Source organism: Dasypus novemcinctus, chromosome 11 (assembly GCF_030445035.2).
Source record: "Dasypus novemcinctus isolate mDasNov1 chromosome 11, mDasNov1.1.hap2, whole genome shotgun sequence".
NCBI lineage: Eukaryota > Metazoa > Chordata > Mammalia > Cingulata > Dasypodidae > Dasypus > Dasypus novemcinctus.
In genome coordinates, this window is record NC_080683.1 from 112,909,975 (window position 1) to 112,930,944 (window position 20,970).

Below are 20,970 nucleotides of genomic sequence, written 5' to 3' on the forward strand. Positions count from 1 at the left end.
AGTTGGGCTCCTGTCTACCATATGGGAGGTCTTAGGTTCATGCCCAGGGCCTCCTTGTGAAGGCAGGCTCGCCCGCACACTGCAGAGAGCTGCCGGCCCTGCAAGCACTATGGAGAGCCGACTCAGCAAGGAGATGCAAAAAAAAGGGAGACAAGTAAAAACACAGAAGAGCGTGCAGCCAATGGGCAGAGAGCAGACAACAAGCAAGCCGCAAGGGGGATGATAAATAAAAATAAAATAAATACAGACACACAGAAGAATGCACAGTGAAAGGACACAGAGTAGACAGCAAGCAAGCTGCAAGGGGCAGGGGATAAAAAAAATCTCGAAGTGTGCAGTTCCTTCTTTAAGATCTATGTTTGGCATTTGTTTGTTCAATATGTTTTTTGGTGATTTTGCATTGAAGCATGCTAAGAACATTTATGGGCGGCATGGCCCAGGGAAAGATGGTACATTGGACAGCAGTTTCACTTTTGGATCCTGATTCTGGTTCACCTGGATTCCAAATGCCAACTGCATGTGGTAGAAAGAAACAGGGCTGTCAAGCACCACCTGAGACGAAGACTCAAGGGTTTTGTTGGCCAGGATTTCAGCGTGCATCAGTGCCGTCAAGGGTCTGGTAGCCAAGCTAGCGTACTCTTCAGGCTACACTGACCGGACCAGAGTGAGAGCTCAGTCTACCTATATGGTACCAGCAGCTGCAAGATTGTGAGTCCCACGGTTTAAGAAGAATCCTGGAATTTCCTCAGAAGACAACACTAGGAAGATAAAGGAGTTTGAAACAATAGCCTGGGTGGATGAATGTCCAAATGCAGAAGAGATGTCTCTGGGTCATGACAGCTCCCTTTGATGTTTAAAAGGCTACTGTGTAGAAGGAGGTTTAGATTTGACCTGTGTCAACGGGCAAATTTTCTTCTGGCACCGAAGTTCCTGGAGAATGATGACTAAAGAACTTTCTAATAGTAATTTTCAGGGAAACTGTGTATAAAGAACTCTCTAAAGGGCAGAGTGACCTGAAAATAGAATGGGCTGCCTCTTCAGAAAATAATTTTCTTGATACTAGAAGTGTAGAAGTTTCAGACAAACTGGGCATTTGTTGGTAATTTTGTAAAGATGACTGTGGTATTGTTAACAGTAAGCACTTATTTTTATGCATACTCTGTGCACTTTCTCTGTGGTCTTATTTAATCCTCACGGTAGTCCTGCCATGGATATTACTATTAATACTATCTCTACTTTTGAGCCCAGGGTCCCAGGATTGGTAAGTAGCAGAGGTGGCGTTTAAAAGCTGGGTCTGAATCTTGAATCCACACTCATTGTACTGTGCTCACTGCCCCAAGCATAATATGGTATGTTCCATTTGAAGACATTTAACATTCTTTCAGAGCCAAAACTTCTATTATTTTAGTAGAGAACCATCTTTATTTTATATATTATATCAATGTTTTTGTTGATTTTAGTTTGACTTAAAAACTGGCAGTCAAAAAAATCCTCATTAGTTCATCCAATGAAGTGCAATCCTTACTGGTAGGGTATTTTATTTTTGTCCTTAGAAAAAGGTCAATATATTTCACGGTACAATTTATGGCATTAAATGCTTTGATTGTGGCCTTGTTGCTTTACCCCCACTATTTGATAGAGCACAATCATTATTTCCTACTCCATTAACCATTGTTTGTAACTGTTGGGAGAGAACCTTGAATCCAGTACTATTCAAACAATGCTTGAAAAATCTGTTGGATTTTTGTTTACTTCTTTGTTTTTCGATGAGGGGGGGCTTTTGGAAACCTGAAATTTAAAAAAATGTTACTGTTATTTAAAAATATTTATTCACATTTCTCACAAATAATACAAATAAACATGGTTTATGTAAATAATTTGTTAGAGTCAGAGGTGAAGAAAGGGTCAGAGTTGGAGGTATCAGGTTTAGAGCTGGAAGCCCTGGGAAGGCAGAGCCCTTCAAGTGTCCAAAGAACAGTGTGTCCGTGGCTCTATTTGCTGCTACTCCAGGGCCTGAGGCCACCCTGGCAGATGGGTCACTTGCATTGCAAGCGCATGCATGCTGGCCACAGGTGGATGTGAGGTTTCTGGCACATTGGAAGAGCCCCTTCCTTTCTTTATGCATGGTCCACTCCCATGGTCCTTTTTGGTAGGGGAATTGCTTCCTTATATGGTTCCTTTTTCCCATAGCTGAGCTCACTTCCACCCTCATGTAGTGAAATCGGCTTAGGAGGGCTGCTTCCAGGGCTGTGAGTCCACCTGATCTGGCAATAGAGGCACGGTGCAGTGGAAAGGACTGTCATCTCCCAACCTGATTGGCCAAGGAGGAGCTGGCTCAGGTCTGCACCTGTGACAAGGCTTTCTTGGATCCTAATCTGAAATATGTTAGTTTGAGATGACTGGGCTTTGCTGCTGATGTTCTCAAATGCCTGTACCTTTTCCAGATGACTGTGAACAGGGCTTCAGCAGTGATGTATCCCTGTATCTTCCATCAGAATGTCAACCAAAATAGGTTGATTGAGTCACTTCCTTTTCTTTTTCCCTTCCACAATGGCTTTTGGGACATACACAGTCCATCTTTCTCTTACATACTTACCCACACACACCTCATTCAGGATCTAGAGCATTGCACATACAGGTATGAGAACAGCCGCATGCTTGACATAGAGACTTAATCCTATTCTCCCTGCACCTGGCCCCTTGCTTCACCACTGGCTTGCAAACTCTTTGAAGACCCTTGAAGTTCCTAGACTATCCCTAGAACATAGTAGATGCTCAAGCAGTATTTGCTGAACTAAACTAAATTTGAGTCCAGGTAACTCAGATCACTTTATCTGCATGTTTTCTTTGTTTCAGTTTTATTATTCTTTCATTAACACCCGCGAAGTACTGCCCACTCTTCTAGGCATGGGGAAAGGAGCAATGGACAAACAGAATTAGAGTCCCTGCCTTTTATAGGTAGAGGCTGAAGTTGTTATTACTACTTTCAGCTAAGGAGAATTGAGGTTAATAACATGTAGAAAAGGAAATTATGAGCAAAACAGTACCAGAACTCTTGCCCTGAAACTCTATCTAGAGGTCAAAGTGCAAATTTTCTCATTAGATGGGCTGTGAGAATGTGGGAAGTAGAACCAGGCACACAGAGTCATTCCTTCTGTGCAAAGAGGAAGAGCTGCCATGAGAAAGAGTATCTTTGGAAGTCTAGGATGTTTTTGCATTTCTTGAATCATGAACAGTTGATGGAGTCTCAGCCTATAAATAAATAAAACAGCTCCATGACTCATTACCAGGCTCTGTGTAGACTACATCATGCTTTCTAAGTTAGAGTCAACTATACACAAATGTAAGGCTTGCCCTTCCCTGAATTTGGAGAGAATACTTAAGTCCATTAGAAATGAACTCTATCTATGCTATAAAAGAATTGTAAAGAATGAACAAAGGGGGGGGGAGGTGGAGATTTAAGGAATCCCCCATATTTTCTATGTGACTCTTCTGTAACCTACAGCTTTTTAGAAAATAAAGTGGAAAATAAGACACTGGGAGAACAAACAGAAGAAATTGTCAGTATGCATAGAAGAACAGATTTTATGGTGATGAAAGGCATAGTATAAAAAATGTTTTATTTTTAATTAATTAATTCTTATTATTATTGTTTTTTGGTTGGATTGTTTTGGGGGAGGTTTTGGATTCCAGAGGGGTTGCAGCTATGGCAGGGGAGGATTGCTGGTGCAGGGTGTCAGTGGTGGAGGGATGTGTGGGGACGGTGTACCTGGAGCATACCTCTGTGGAGTGTGGGTATGTTCATGTGATCATGGGGTGTTATCTTGGTAGGTGGAGGCCCACAGGATGGCCAGTGGAGTGTTGGGTTCCCATCCCGGGTAGTCCTGTTGCATTCTCTCTTAGAAGGCTGGGAATTTCTAGAGTGCGTGGGTAATGCCTGGTGAGGGAAGATGGACGAATGTGCCAGGCCCTTGATATTGATGCTTGTACTTATGAACCTTGTTCTTGTGAGATGGAAACTTAGCCTAGTAATTTATACCACCTAAGAGTTAACTCCTGAGAGCCTTCTTGTTGCTCAAATGTGCCCTCTCTCTAAGCCAAACCCAGCATATAAATTCACTACCTTCCCCCAGAGTGGGATATGACTCCCAGGGATGGGCTTCCCTGGCACTGAAGGATTATTACCAAGTGCCAACTAGCAATGCATTTGGAAAAAGACCTAGACCAAAAAGGGGAAATATTAAATATAAATGAGTTTTTATGGCTAAAAGATTTCAAAGTGAGTTGGGAGATAATTCCAGATGTTATGCTTATGCACATCTCAGGAAAATCTTCTGGCTGCCATAGTAAACAGTGCTTCGCATAGGGGTGCTCTACCCATTAGCTATATGTCCCAGAGACTTGGGTCTTCTGGCTGTTCATGTGCTACTTGGGCCCTGAATCTCAGCAGGGTTGCATCCAGCACCTACTCTCCAGTTCATGGGACTCACCCAGGACAACTGACAGAGGGATGGTGATGTACAACGCCCATCCTGGGGAATGGAGAGTGTCTATACCTGCAGATGGGACAGTTACATCCATTTGCCTCATGGGATCTAGGCCACCTCTCCACTGGAAGCAGAGTGGGTGTCACCAACCCCAAATCTTTAAAATTGAGGAATGAACAAACAAACATAAGGGGGGAATGCAACTACAGACTAAAGTAGATTTATTATTCTAGTAATGGAAGGTCTCAGAATACTGATATAAAGACAGTGGTTACCAGAGTTTCTGGAGGGACAGAGAGGGAAGAATAGGTGTAACAGGGCATTTTTGGGCGATTGTAATTGTTCTGCATGATATTGCAATGATGGATACAAGCTTTTATACATTTTTTCAAATCTAAAAAAATTGTGTGGTGCAAAGTGTAAACCATATTGTAAACTAGAGACCATGCTTAGTAGCAATGTTTTAATATGTGCTAATCAATTGTAACAGATGTACCACACTAATGAAAGATGTTGTTAATAAGGGAAAGTGTGGGAGGGGAAGGAGTTGGGGTATATGGGAATCCTGTAACGTTTATTTGATCAAAATACCTTTAAAAATTAAAAATTAAAAAACCATAAACAAAGAATCTAGTTGCCTATATCCTGAAATTTGTCTTTATTTTTCTTCTGTGAAGTTTTGTGTTTATGAATAAGTTCATTTTTTTGGTCCAGACAGTCACTTTTTAAAAAATAGAAAACATGCAATGTATGATAGAATGAACCTGTGCCGTGGCATCAGATAAACAGGAGTTGAAATTCTGGTGGTACTACTTTCAACCTATGTGATATTGGAAAACTGCATCCTTTTGAGTCTCAGTTTCTTCATCTATAAAATGTGGGAAATGACATGTATATCAGTGTGCTGTTTTAAAGATTAAGGAAGAAGATAATATGGAGTGCCAAGCATAGAATATGTTACACAATATGTAATAGTAAAAAGTTATAACCATTAATCATTTTCTGCTATTAAACCCTAAAGTAAATTTTATGTTCTATCTAAATTAGGATTTAAGAGAGTCTGAAATTTTGCAATCAAATGAATTGCAAAGCATACAAAAGCAAGTGCAAGAATATTCTTACTCTGTTGTTAGGCACAATATTGCATCTCTGTCCCCTTGTGGCTCTTTTTTCTGTAAGATACAAAATCAATCCATTAAAACAATTCAGGCAAAGGAGACACATGGCAAAGATCTGGATAATTGCGTTTAGTTTCCTAAGTAGGAGAATGTGAAATACTAAGGCTATTTTTATTTTGTTTGGTTTTTCCATATCAAGATTTTCTGTCTCCTTCCTGCTCCTCTCTGGTCCTCCATCCTTTCATTCTTCATGGATATTTGTTGCTTACGCATCTTGCTTGTAGTCCAAATTGGCTATGTGCCCTGCACTCCTTGCCTCTTCAGTGATAACACTGACCAATGGTTTCCATTGGATTCTCTTATTGGAATTCTTCAAAATTCAGCTAATATCTTATGAGAAAATTTTCCAGTCTTGGGGTTCACAGTGATTTCTGACAGTTCTACTCAGTGGACACTTAATGTACTTTTAGTTGTCTATACACAGGCTCTGCCCTTCAACTTAGAGTGTAAGCTCCTTGAGGCCAGCAGGTCTAACACCTCATGAATGTGTTTGATAAGTTAAGTTCAAGGTCTTTGTGTTGTAAAGTCCAGTAGGAAGTAATGAAATCATGAGCATTCATTGTTTACCATAACTAATCCTCTCATCAGGAGTGTGCTCACCATATTATTTTTTCAGCTTCTATTGTTCCCAAGATCCTCTTTGTTCCTGAATTTCACATCTCCTTTTCTTCTGTTTGCTCCAAGACTGACAAATCTGTTTCTTGTTTGCCATAGTAAGCAATTTCATTTCTCCCAGTTTCTCACACTAAGATTTATGTAGTTCACCATCAGCATGCTTGATTTCTAGATCAACTGGCAACAAAATTTTTAAGGTCTGTTTTGCCTTCATTTTTGAGGCATTGCTCTACTAGATGTAACTTTCTAAATGACAGGTGTATATTTTTTCAGTCTTAAAAATTCAGTTGCCTTCTGGATTACATTATTTCTGGCAAAAAGTTTGTGAAATATTTTTGTGGCTTTTTTTTTTAAGGATTTTTTTCTTTATTACTGATTTTTTTAAATTTGATTATAATATACTTTGGTTTGAATGGTGTATGTGTGTGTGTATATGTGTATGTTTCCTTGTTGGGCTTCATTCAACTTCTTGGGTCTGTGTATTATTGAATTTGAAAAACATTCAACCTTTCTTTTTTTAAATATAACTTTTTTTGCAACCCCATTTTCCTCTCCTTCTGTTGTTCCAATTGCACATAAGTTAGAATAACCCACAGATCAGAGAGCCTCTGTTCATTTTTAATTTTTTTTTTCATTTTATTCCTTAGTTCAGATATTTCCTTTTGTTTTGTCTTCCAGTTCAATCATCCTTTCTTCAGAACCTAACCTGTTGTTAATTCCGTGCAGTAAGTTTTTATTTCTGAATTTTGTATTTTTCAGTTCTAGATATTTTGCTTTTTTATATCTTAGTGTCTCTCATATTCATGATCTTTTTTTATTAGAGAAACGATAAGTTTACAGAAAATAATGCAGAAATACAGTGTTCCCATATATACCCACACACATACTGTTTTCCCTATTATTAACACCTTCCACTGATACATTTGTTGCAATTGATGAAACAATATTATTATTATTTACTGTTAACTATAGTTCCTGTTTTACCTAGAAGTCACTGTTTGTGATGAACAGTTGTTTTTCAATAAATTTTATTCTGAGAACACATAGACGACCTAAAATTTCCCATTTTAACTGTTTTCAAATATACAATCCAATGGTGTTAATTACATTCACAATGCCTGCTTCTATCACCACCATCCAATACCAAAAGCTTTCCATCACCCCAAACAGAAACTCTGTACCAATTAAACATTAACTCTCCATTTTCTAACCCCACCCAGGCCCCTAGTAACTTATATTCAAGTTTCTGGTTCTATGAAGTGCAAAATCATAGTTTTCTTTTAACTTTTGACTAAATTAATTTTTTAAATTTTAATGTCCTTGTCTGCTAGTTCCAATTATTTCTCTTATTTCCAGGAGTTAGTTTTAATTGTACAATTTTTCTCCTAGTTAATAGGTCACATTGTATGGCGTCTTTACGGTCTATTAATGTTTCTTTGGTTGATAGATTTTACATTATTGCTTGAACTTATTTTCATTCCTTAAAAAATATTGTACTTTGTTATGGCAGACAGTTAAAATACTTGCAGGTCAGTTTGACTTTTTAAAGTTGTTTATAAACTTTTTTAGGGTGATCTCTGGAAATTAGACTCTATTTGAGGACAAGTTTAGCCCTACTTCAAAGCTGAGTGTCTTATGGGATTTCTCACAGAATATATCCCCTCAGCTTATCAGAATCATATCATCATTCAGCCTCTGTGTGACTTTTCTCAGAATTATTCATTACACATGCCACTGGTTATCCATTGCCCATGCTCATCCAGTGTTATCCTCTGCATGAACAGCTTAATATTCAGTGAAAAGTCAAGGGGATCCTAATATAGATTTCTGGAAATCTTCTTAGAATAGGTCCATGCCAGGTGGTTATCTCTACCAGAAATTCTAGCCACTTCAGCCTCTTCAAATTCCACTCTGTTTCATCAGTTCAGCAAGACTGCTGTGTTGTGCTTCAGTCCCCGCCTCTGTCCAGTTAATGCTTGTAGGCAGAAATCTGGAAAGAGAATTGTAAGGCTGCTATTGAGCATCCTTAATATCAGTTTCGTGACTCACTAGAAGGACTCACAGAACTCAGAAAAGCTGTTATACTCATGGTTATAGCTTATTACAGTGCAAGCACACAGATTAAAATCAGCAAAGGCAAAAGGCACATGGGGCAGAGTTCAGAAGTGAGTAAGCATCAGCTTCCAGTTGTCTTCTCCCAGTGGAGCCGTACAGCTGTTAATCTCCCAGCAACTGTGTGTGACAACAAAGTATTACCAGTCATGGAAGCTAACCTGAGCCTTGGTGTCCAGGGTTTTTTAGGCGTTGGTCCCATAAGTGGCTGACTAAGCATGTGGCTGACCTTTTACTCAGTCTCCAGCCCCATCCAAAGATCAAACTGATATTGCATGGCCCAAGACTCTACCATAAAGCACAGTGTTAGCATATATCAGCTGGCATGGCAGATACTCTTATCAGGCAGGATATTCCAAGGTCTAAGAGGTTAGCTCCCCAAAACTGGTCAAGGACCAAACCTTTCTTTGCAATGTGCAGGATTTGGACAACCCATGCCTGCTGAAGTTATCCCTTACTGTATATTTCTTCTCCTTGCTTCAGGGATCATAGACCCCTGCTCTCTAAACAGTTGTTTCAAATGTTTTTCCCAGAGTTGTAGTTGTTTATAGTGGAAATGTAAATTGAGTCCCATTAAAAATGTTATTTATTTTATCCTTATCACTTCCTTTCCCTGTTTATATTTTCCATATATTTTGTAATATGCATATTATATATTAAAATGTCTGAAAATGCACGTAGTCCATTAATACTTGCAAATGACCCATAAGTAAATAAACATACTTTGGAGTGCTTATCCTTGGAAGCTACTGCATTTGACAACTGCTTACACATCTTTTGTATGCAGGGCAATTTGCAGGTTTCAAAGATAAATGAAATAAACTTTTGCAGTCACAGACTTATGCTGTGAAAGTTGCTCCTTTTCCATTTGTTCAGAAAAAAATATGCACACAAATAACTAAATTAAGACAGAGTGATAAATGCTACAAAAGTGGTAAAAACAATAACAGCAATTTTGTGATAAAGTGATAATGATTGCATCAGGTTTTAAAGATCAGAAAGATGCATGAAAAAAGTTGCATTTTTGAGGTGTTTAAAAGGTGATTAACATGGTTTGGAAGAACTAGCATTACATGTGAAAGGTGTTTTACAAACTAAAATTGTTACAGCACCATTGAGAACCACTTATAATTGAAAAGTAGTAAAACGATCAGTTTTGGTGTAAGAAATCGTATACTAGGTGATTGTGAAGCTGACTAGTAAAATAGGGAATTAATAGATGGATCTGGAACCTGGCAGGAAGTCCACATGGACATCAGTAACCCCAAGATGACTGCTGGAAGACCCCCTCCCCCCCAAGATCCTGCCATCCAGAACAAGACTTTCTTTGGAAGCCAGGAGAAGGCCCGGATACTCCCCAAGGACTTTGTCATTGGGCCCTCATGGGGGATTGGTGAGAGGGGTAATCAGTCAAAACAGTAAATAGCTGGAACTCCTCCCCTGCCATTAGCAAAGGGGTGGGATAATTAACAGTTCAAAAAGCAGGCACAAGGTCTGAATTCGCACTCTCTCTCATCTTTGGACCTCTGTTCCTGCCTTCTGCACCCTGCTCTTGCCATTTTTCCACTACCATGATGGCCACTGAAGTAAAACTTGGGCATTTATAGTCTAAAATGGGGAATTGTAGTCTGTAAATAACCCCATTTTATCTTTTTTCAGCCCCTTCCTTTCTACCTGGGACCCATGATCTGTTATTGTCTCCCATTTCTGGTCCCTCCCTACCTGAATAAATTACTGGCCTAACTCACCCAACATACTCTTGAAATTCATTTCTGCAGCCTAGTCAAGAACCTAGACAAAATCCAGTAACAGCTGCTTGTAGAGACAGCTTAATGGATTGTGGAGAGTTTTGATTGCTTCACTAAGGAGTTATGACATGAAAGCATTAATAGTGTTTGAAAAGAGGAGAAATATGGTTTTTATGAGAAATCAGCTATTATTTTATTTTTATTTTCCTGTCTTTTTAAAAAAATCTTACTGCTATCATTCTTTCTGTTTATTGTATATTCAGAATTCAATTATGATGTTCCTCGCTATGGTTTTCATTTGCTTTTTTCCTTTTGAAGTGCATTGTGCTTCAAGGACCTGTGGAATATTTTTCTTACTTTTGAAGAAGTTTTATATCACATAAATGTTACATTGAAAATATAGGGGGTTCCATATATGGCAGCATCCCCCATTCCCACACTTTCCCCTATTAACAATATCCTTCATTACAATGATCCATTTGTTACAATTGAACACATATTGAAGCATTGCTACTAGCCAAGGTCTATAGTTTACTTGTGGTTTGCTCTTTGCACTGCACAGTTTTATAGGTTTTAAAAAAATGTATATTGGCCTGTATCCATTATTGCAATATCATGCAGAACAATTCCAATGTCCCCAAAATGCCCTGTTATACCTATTCTTCCCTCTCCCTCCCATCACAACCTCTGATGACCACTGCTTTTATATCATTGTTATACATTCTTCTATTACTAGAATAATAATAAGTCTATTTCAATCCATAATTGCATTCCCCCATAAGTTTGTTTATTCCTCTATCTTGAGGAACTTGGGAGGTGATGCCCACTCTACTTCTGATTGAGAGGGGGCTTAGATCCCATGGGGCAGATGGATGGAAGTTTTTTGCTTGCAGTTGTAGATACTCTGTCTTTGGGGATGAGCATTGTCCATTATCATCCTTTTGTTAGTTGTCCTGGGTGAATCCATTGAACTGGAGAGTAGGTATTGGCTGCAACTCTGCTGAGATTCAGGGCTCAACTGGCATATGAATAGCCAGAAAATTTAAGTCTCTGGGACATATATTTAATGGCTGTGGTGCTAATTATAAGTTCAAATAAAAGGAGTGGAAGAACCATGTGTAGAAATGTTATAAATAGGTCTAACTCTGTTACAGTGGGGAAGCAGATTATCATATATTCCAAGGTAAGACCCACCAATGGATTGCCAATTTTCTGAGTTTTCTGCTCTCCCTATAGGGTCCAGATGCCTCTAGAGTCCACAGGAGTGCCCCTATATGTGGCAATGTTTACTGTAGCAGTCAGTGAGATCTTCCCAAGGCATGCATATGGATAACCTCTGAAATGACCTCTCAACCTTTTTGAAATCTCTTAGCCATAACAACCTACTTGTATTTAATATTTCCCCCTTTTGGTCAAGGTCTTTTTCCAATTGCATCACTATTTGGTGCTTGGTAATAATCCCTTGGTACCAGGGAGGCTCATCCCTGGGAGTCATGTCCTATGCTGGGAAGAAGGTATTGAGTTTATATGCTGGGTTTGGCTTAGAGAGAGGCCACATTTGAGCAACAAGGAGGCTTTCAGGAGGTAACTCCTAGGCAATGAATATTACTACACTCTGTTTTAATTTCACAAGAACATGGTTTATAAGTACAAGCATCAAAATCAAAGGCCTGGCATATTGGTTTGTCCTCCTTCGCTAGGCACTGCCCATGTCTCTAGAGATTCTTGCCACTCTATTAGAGAATGTAGCAGGACTCCCTAGAATGGGAATTCAATATTTGTCAGTTATTGTGTGTGCAGTCCCACCACTGACACTCCTTACCAGTGATCCTCCCCTGCCACAGTTGTAACCCTTCTGCAATTCAAAACCTCCCCCAAAAACAAACCAAAGGAAAAAAGTTTTTTACATTGTGCCTTTCATCACCGTAAGAGCATTATCTTTTATGTATATTGACAATTTCTTTTATATGTACCCCAGTATCTTTACTGTTTCCACTATATTTTCCGAGAAGATTTAGGTTACAGAAAAGTCACATAGCAAATACATGGCATTCCCGTATACCCCACCATTTCCCCACTCTCACATTTTCCCCTATTATTAACATCTTATATGAGTATGGTATGTATTTTACAATTGATGAACAAACATTGAAGCATGGTTACCAACCATGGTCAATGGTTTACGTTATGGTTTACATTTTGCACCATGAACTTTTATAAGTTTTAATGAAGTGTATAATGGCCTGTATACATATTTGCAAGATGATGCAAAACAATCCCAATGCCCTAAAAATGCCTGTTTTCTACCTATTTTGTTCTGTGTACATGGTTATCTACATTTCTACATGGTCAATATGTCATCTGTGAATTTTCAGTTCTTTTTGAGATTTTTCATTTCTCTCCTCTAGGCTATATATATTTTCCTGTAAATTATTTATTATATTTTCAAGAATTTCTAAAACCTTGTTTACTAATTCAAATAACTGTCACCTGCAGTTCTCCTTCTATTGGCTGTATTTTCTCTCTACTGGTGGTCATGCTATTTAGGCTTCTTTTTATGCCTCAAAATATTTCTAGTATTCTGTGTCTTACGTATAAAATCACTAGGGACTCAAACAATATTTCTGCTTTATTTCCCAAAGAATATATATGTCTCTTCCTCTGTCTGGCAAGTATGATGATCATTAGATTTCTCCCAGAGTTGAGTTAGCTAGAGCTTGTTTATGAATAGCCTAACCTCCAAACTCCTGATTTACCATTGTTTTAACATTTCAGTAACTTGATTAGAGAGGGACTGACTAAAATTTCAGATATTTTTGCTTCATTTTAATTTATTTTTATTTTTTCCCATGCTGACTAAAATTGCCAGTAAAATATTGTGTTAAAGTGGGAAGAACTTAACCCTTTGCCTTAGTCCTGATCTTATGGGGAAGGAATTCAATATTTCATCATTAAGTACAATTTCAGCTGTAGGTTTTTCCAGCAATGGCCTATACTAGAGGAAGAATCCTTCTATTCTTATTATGTTGAGAGTTTTATAAAGAGTGGGTGCTGAATATTGTCATATGCTTTTTCTTCACTCATGGAGAAAATATTCTGTTGTTATATTGGACTACACTATTTTATTTTCATGTTTTATACCAATCTTACATTCTTGGAATTGACCCTTCTTGGTCATGATACATTATTCTTTTATTACTGAGTTTGATTTGAGAATATTTTATTAATTTTTTTTCATCTATGCTCATGGAAAATATTGATTTATAATTTTATTTTCTTGAAATTGTCCTTATCAGATTTTGGGTCAGAGTATATCTGGCTTCATACAGCAGACTAAAAACTGGAAATTTCTTTTTGGGATGGTGTTTATATATTCAACTTCTTTAGTTGATGTAAAACTGTTCAGATTTTCTATTTTTTATTGGTTCACGTTTTGTAAGTTGTACCTTTCAATAAGTTTGTCAATTTTTTATCCAAGTTATTGAATCCATTGGCATAATTTTTTTATAATATTGTCATATTATCCCTCTTTCATTATATTATATACCTCTTTTATTTCCAACATTGGTAATTTGTGTTTTCTATCTTTTTCATGGCTTGTTTTCATAGGGTTTTATCAGTTGTATTAAGTTTCCTGGGGCTTAACAAAATACCACAAATTAGGTCACTTAAAACAACAGAAATTTATTCTATCAGAGTTCTGGAGGCTAAGAGTCCAAAATGAAGGTGTCAGCAGGGCCTCTGAAACTTGTAGGGCAGAATCCTTCCTTGTGCCTTCTAGCTTCTGGTGGTGGCTAGCAATCCGTGGCATTCCTTGGCTTATAGATGCATCACTCCAATCTCTGCTTCCTTCTTTAAATGTCATTCTTCCCTGTGTTTGTCTCTGTTTCTAAATTTCCATCTTCTTTTAAGGACACCAGTCACAGTCTATTAGAACCCTCTGTAGTCCAGTTTTGTTCATCTTCAAGACCTTATGTCCAAATAAGGTCACGTTCACAAGGGGATAGAAGCTCCTTTTTTATTTTCATTATTATATAGAAGAGTTGTAGGAGTACAAATTACAGGCAAATTATGAGACTTAATCACCATGGAAACTTGTTTATTTCTTTTTAATGGACTGGCATTTTACCTGGTTAACCAAGAAGTCTTAGCTGCTGGTTTCATGTTTTTTGTGTGTATGAAATCACATCTTCAGTAGGATATCTGTCCTTTATTAAGAAACAATTGCTGAGATTTCAACATTCATTCTGCTGCTTCGTGCTCTAACAGGTCCATGGAAATGCAGGACCTGGCAAGTCCTCATACCCTTGTTGGAGGTGCTGACACTCCTGGTAGCTCCAAGGTGGAGAAATCTAGTCTCAACAGCACATCAGTCACCACCAACGGGACTGGAGGTAAGTTAGCACCCCGAGAGGCCCAGACTCACCCCTCAGCAGGTGCTTTCATGTCTCAGGTTAGGGATCAGCTGATAAATAAATAGCTTATTAGCAATAACATGAGGAGCACTATATCCAAGCAATATATAGTTAATGTGTTACAGTTCTGTAGATTTTTATGAAATTTTTGCTCCTTCTCTACAGGTGGGAATATTGAGAGATGATAGACCTGAGCAACATTTTGAGGGACTTTAGCAAACTATTTAGAGAATTTGCCCAAAGGATTTACACACTGATCTAACAAAAACAAACAAACAGGAAAAAAAACACACAACAACCTGCAAACATATCATTTTTAGATTTTATTTTGAATTATAAGAGAAAAACCTAATCCCAAATTTTTCTTTCAAATGGTTTTCCTTAAAAATGGTTTTGGGAATAGAAAAATACCCATATCTGCTGTATTTTCTTTTCAAAGAGAATAACACCTGACAAGTATTTAAAAGAAGAGCTGCTTTTCCCCAGATATTTCATTTAATTAGCCTTAATTTTGCCATGGCATATGGCAACAAAAAATAACAGTTATTATTTCAAATATTTTTCCCCATTGTCTTTATAAAATACATGCAATTTTTCAGAAAATAGGACATGATTTTTCTATCAGAATATGTATATAGACATTGTATACACATATGCATATGTCATATAAGCTGTATTTTAAATTATTCAGAATTATTTTTGAAATTTTGTAGCTGTAATTTTTTATTCAATAAATTTTAATTTATAAACTACTCATAACACTAGATATCAGCATTTGCCACATCATATTTTCTTTTAAATTTTAATACCTATGAAATCAACACACCTCTTCCGACTTATTCTAGAATAACCGTGCAATCTAAAATTTTCTTTGTAAAGTTATGTGCATTGCAAGTTGCCTGTATTTAATGTTTTACACCAAACCCTTTTTAGATTAACATTTCCTTGTTTATAGGGTTTATTTGTCTCTAAACATGCATCTATAATTTCATCTGATTAATTATAGTATTGCAAGTTCCTAAGATTATATAGTGATATCTTCTGGAATAAGAACATTTGTATTTAAAGCCTAAATGGGGTACGAATAAGAAGATTAAAAAACCTGAGCTTTCTGGAATCAAACCTTGTAGTACACTAATCATCTTGTACATATATTTAACAGAACTAAAACCAATCTGATAAACTAAAATGTAAAAAACATACAATGCAGTTGAAATTTGGCTTAAAGGTCAGAAACCAGTGCAAGCCTCGAAGATTATTCATATACCCTCAGCAGGCACTCGGCCAATGAACCCTTATACTGTTCCTGTTCTCAGGGGACAACATGACTGTTTTAAACACTGCAGACTGGTTACTGAGTTGCAACATCCCCTCTTCTGCAACAAGTATGAGCGATGATGGTACACTGCATGTGTTTGGGTGTGTGATTTGCCCTCTGGTTTGCCTTCTGGTGCTGCTGTCCTATGTCTGCTCTTCCTTCCTGTGTTTGGTACTTTCGGAAAAAAAAGGCGGAGACGTGAACATGTCTTTTAGTTAGTTATTGAAAACCATTGGTTATGTTTTTCTTAGCAATTGGTATTCTAATCTTAGATTTTTTTAGATCCATAGTAGTATTTTCGTAGATTTTTTTCATAATTGCACACACAGGGGAGCACAGTTTTCTAACTTCAAATAAGTTAATGAAGTGATTAATTTAGCCAAACAGCAGTCATGTCTATTAAAAGAGGTTAAACTTAATCATCTTTATGGCCTATAGACTTTTGCAATTTAAATTAAATCCTTAACCTGGCAAAAAGATATTTGCTATTTTGTGCTGACTTTAATAAATGTTCCAATTAAATTATCTAAAGAATCTTTAACATTCAAAATCTCATTGTTTAATTTTCAGTGATGAAAACCATACGTTGGAATTGTGAATTAACATGGAACCTCTCTTAAATATTTTGAACTATAGACATTAACTACATTCCTATGTTTTGTAAATTTTTCTCCTAAATCAAAAGTTAGTATGTTGTTTAAACTGAAAAATAAAAGCAAAAACATAAACAACTCTGAAAATATCCATTTTTAAGATTAAAAATATTTCCTCCCTGCCTGTTGGAAGTGTTCATTTCAAACAGTCAGAATAGGCAGTTTGGCTGGACCTTGCTGTATCTCAGATTAAATTAGAAAAAAGACTACTTGAATAAACAGTACTCCAGTGTGCCCAAATTTACATTTTCATAGTTTATTTTCCATTTTAATTTCATTTTCATATTTAAGTTATAACTTTCCATACTTAGAAATATGTTCCTCTTATTTAACATTTAAGTTCCTCATAATTCTAAAGCAGGGTTTTGTTTTTCTGCAACAAAGCCAGATTACAGATATTTCAGACTTTGCAGGCATACTGTTTCTGTCTCAACTCCTCAGCCGCTGTCGAAGCACAGAAGCAGCCGTAGATAATATGTAAATGAAGAGGTCAATAAAACTTTATTGATGGGCTCTGAAATTCAAATTATTTCATGTAATTTTTGCAGGTCACAAAATATTAGTCTAATTTTGCAATGTATTTCAAACATTCGGGATGTGAAAAAAACAGTCCTCCCTCACTGCTGTTGTTTGTTCCCTGTTCTAAGGTTGCGTTAAGGTAACGCAGACCCCTTGGCAATGGTGAATAGAGACAATGGAGACTGAGTAATTTCCATCGTTTTCCTAACTGTTAAGCATGGGGTTTGCCTGCTTCTCGGTAATCTTGGTAAGAGCGTGGGTCCACATGGGGAGAACCAGCACTTGTCCATCGGGAGACCAGGGATCTGAATCTCAGCGCCCCATTTATCAGCTGTCACCTTGCCCAAGTTATGTTACCTCTGTAAGCTTCGAATCCTTTCTATAAAAGGATAATAACACCTCCTTGCCAAGACTTTGGTCTTAAATTAGATAATGTATATAAACTTCCTGGCAATAAATACTGGTATATTTCCCTTCCTTTGATTAATAATTAAATAATAATCAGGCAACAACTTTTCTTGAGAAAATGGAAACATGTATTGTCTTGAAAGATCTTCCTGTGTATGGTCAGCGAACAAATATGTCGCCTTTAAAAATGTGTACACTGACCAAAGAATGCACCTAATTTAGTAATAGAATGTTACTTAGTGGTATTAATGATATTGACCTAGTCGAAAAATGATATGAAATTTTTAGTGAATTTTGATGACATTTTATGTCAGGTGTTCATAGCATTGGGTGCATATTGCTCCCATTTAGATTAAACTATTTTATTTTTTAGTCATGGAATCTATTGTTGGAATTGCATCTCTTTGTAAAAAATTATTAAAATAAAAACTTTTGGCCAAAGCTGAGCACCGTTTTAATGACTTTGCAAGATCATTCCATTAACTTTTGAGATGCTCAAAAAGAAAAGGTTAATTATACAATTTTTATTAATATGGTATGAGTCATGAATAAGTTGATAGTATTACCATAAGATCCGACCATACTACGTTGGTGCATTATTCCTCCAAGTAAATTAGAATATTGTGTTGCCTTAATACGAATTATATAGTTACATCTGCAGATTTATGTTGGAACCTAAATTTTCCTTTCAGATTTTGCCACTCGTAAAATTGTTAAAGTGTAGAACAATCAATAAAAATAGAATAAATACAATTACAGCCATGTGTGTAAAGGGCTCAATAGTAAATACTTAGGCTCTGCAGACCATGTAATCTCTCCTGTAAATATTCAGTTCTGCTACTGTAGCACAAAAGCATCCTTAGGCAATATGCAAACAAATGGCCATCACTGTGTCAGAACAAATCTTCATTTATAAGCACTGAAATTTGAATTTCATATACTTTTCATGTATCACAAAAATACTATTCTTCTTTCGCTAATTTTCAGTCATTTAAAAAATAATTCTTAGCTTGCAAGCCAGACAAAAACAGGTCATGGACCCGATTTTCCAGTAGGCTATAGCTTGAGACCCCTGATTTGCATATATAAGAAGGCATATAGGAGAAGGTACGTCCAGATATAGGGAAGATTCTGATTTGTTTAATGGATCAGGATTCATGGTTAACTCTACTTTTATACAGAAAAAAATATATTACTTATTCAAACTACATCACGCACCTATTATATGCCAGGCTCTATGCTAGGAAGTGGTAGCCCAAAACCCCAAACAGCGTGATACTGAACATGCAGGGGCCAAAAGTGTAGCAGAGGGAAACAGGCATGAAAATTATGGGTGTCATACTGTATTCCAGGTGGGTACGGAGAAGGAGGGACTATCTGATTCTCTTGGAGATTAAAGAATGACCTCAAAGAAAAGTTTTGGGAAAATCAAAAGCAGAAATTATGATCATGTTTACTATGTTTTCTATACTTAAAATCCACATGTCATAGAAAAGAGTTTTCCAGAATTTTTACTATATAAATCATTGGCTCATATATAATGGATTTGTTTCTGAATCTTATGTATTGGCATAGAGCCACCTACTAACATGTAAGAGTATTTCCAACATCTTCTTTTTAGATTTTCTTTTTTTATATTAGAGTCATCAATTGCTTCATGAAATTATTTTACAAAATTTAATACTTTTTAAATATTTAGGAATGAAAGGCATGTGGTGTAGGTTTTTGAGTGAATGCTTTGATTCAGAAAAACATAAAGTATAGGCTATACCAGTGACTAAAGCTAAAAGGCAATACTTTTAGCTTTCCTGTGAGGCTATAAATTCTAATTCTCCTGATCACATTATTCTTGAAATTATTTATAGAACTTAAGCTGTCAGAAGTCACCATGTGTGATTTTTTTGGTTTGGGAAAAAAACTTTGGAATTGCATATATAATCTCGAAAATGAATATCAGTTTCAACGTAAATTTCTGAAGATGAAAATGTGGAATGTTAGTTACTTAGGACACATTCCCTTTGAAGGATTAAGCCTGATATGGCATCAAATGAACACGAAATTTGAGTTAGGATGATAGAACTGACTTTCCTTGAGAATATATAAAATGCATTAACTTTGTATTTAAATTCAAAAGATAATCTAAAGAGACAATGTGTGTTTAGGTGAGAAGATTAATATTTGTTTTGAAAGTACATGTATGCGTGGGGATGAAATTTGGGTGTAAAGAGAGGAAATTAGTGATCTAGTGGCCTTAACCAATACATAATCGTAACCGCATACAAACTTGACAATGGAAATCCAACCATGTCAATATATTTTAATTACTTTGACCATTTTTCTTTTTGCTGACTGGCTCTGTGTATGAAAAATATACAAGTTGCTAATAGATAACTAGTGGGGTGGGGTCATAGCAGTACAAGTATTTCTTGAAGTTATGGTTCTGTACAAAGTCCTGAAGAGAGTCATTTCACTCCACTCCAGGGAACTCCGAATCACTTATTTTGAGTATGTAGAGGAGTAAAACCACAGAACTCTTCAACTCAGATATTAAATCATGACTGTTGCTTACGAAAACAAAACATTTGATTTGTAAGTTTGAATAAGGTTGAAAATTGTGATGCTTTCCTCCTATACAATTGCTTCCATTTTATAGCATAAAATGATTTTGCTCACCATCCTGAAAGTAAGTTTAAAAACCCTGTTTTAACCTCCAGGGAAATTTGAGAAAAAAATTGTAATACAAATACATTTGAACATCACAATAAATATACACTGATAATCATTTGGAATCAGGATTTCTGCAAGTTATAGAAAATAGTAAAAAGCATGAGACTAAATTTGTTCTATCAATCAACATCTTCCCAATATTTAATACACATATTTGATGAAAAAATAATTTTCTGCCACTGGAAACGTATCTAGTATAAATAACAAAGTGTGAAAATAAAAGTAAGATAGAAAATGGAATGCATTTCTAATATTTTTGGAGCTTTAGTAAAAATGGCATTCATTTCTCAAACTTTATCTGTAATTATTATGTAACATTGACTTTACTGGTTACTTGCTGTGTAAATACTAAGTCAACGTTTCTTTGTATTCTAAAGTCTTTTTAATAAATCAGCTAATTATAAGAGGACCATCCATTATACTTCTCTTTTCCTGTCCCAGAAAAATCAAAGTATTTATTATTACATTTATTACTTCCTTTCTTTAAAAAAAAATCCAACTGAAAGAACTGTTGCATCTTTCTTGGAGTTCAAGAGTTGTTTGTTAATGCTCAGCTAATGTGAAAGCAATCCATTTTCTGTGGTAGCACACTTGATTTCTTCCCTTTTTTTGTTTTGTCTGACCCTCCCCTGTTTATGAAAATTAAATTTGCATTCATCTGCACAATTTTCTCCCAAGCACTGTCATTCATTTTGTTGAATTATTATTTTTAAATCCATGTGTTTTAGTACACTGAACACATCTTGCTATCTATACCTTGCTTCAGTTTTCTAGGGGTGTCCTTCCTCAT

At 36.5% G+C, this 20,970-nt stretch overlaps 1 protein-coding gene across 27 annotated transcripts in view; it reads left to right on the forward strand.

Moving 5' to 3' along the window:
- Positions 1 to 20,970, forward strand: part of EYA4 (EYA transcriptional coactivator and phosphatase 4) — a 271,160-nt gene that overhangs the window by 191,845 nt on the left and 58,345 nt on the right. For all 27 annotated transcript variants that reach the window (XM_071218667.1, XM_058307490.1, XM_058307500.1 and 24 more), the window contains one exon: positions 14,410 to 14,534. In XM_071218667.1, coding sequence (XP_071074768.1) covers positions 14,410 to 14,534 — 125 coding nt within the window. The remainder of the gene's footprint in view (positions 1 to 14,409; positions 14,535 to 20,970) is intronic.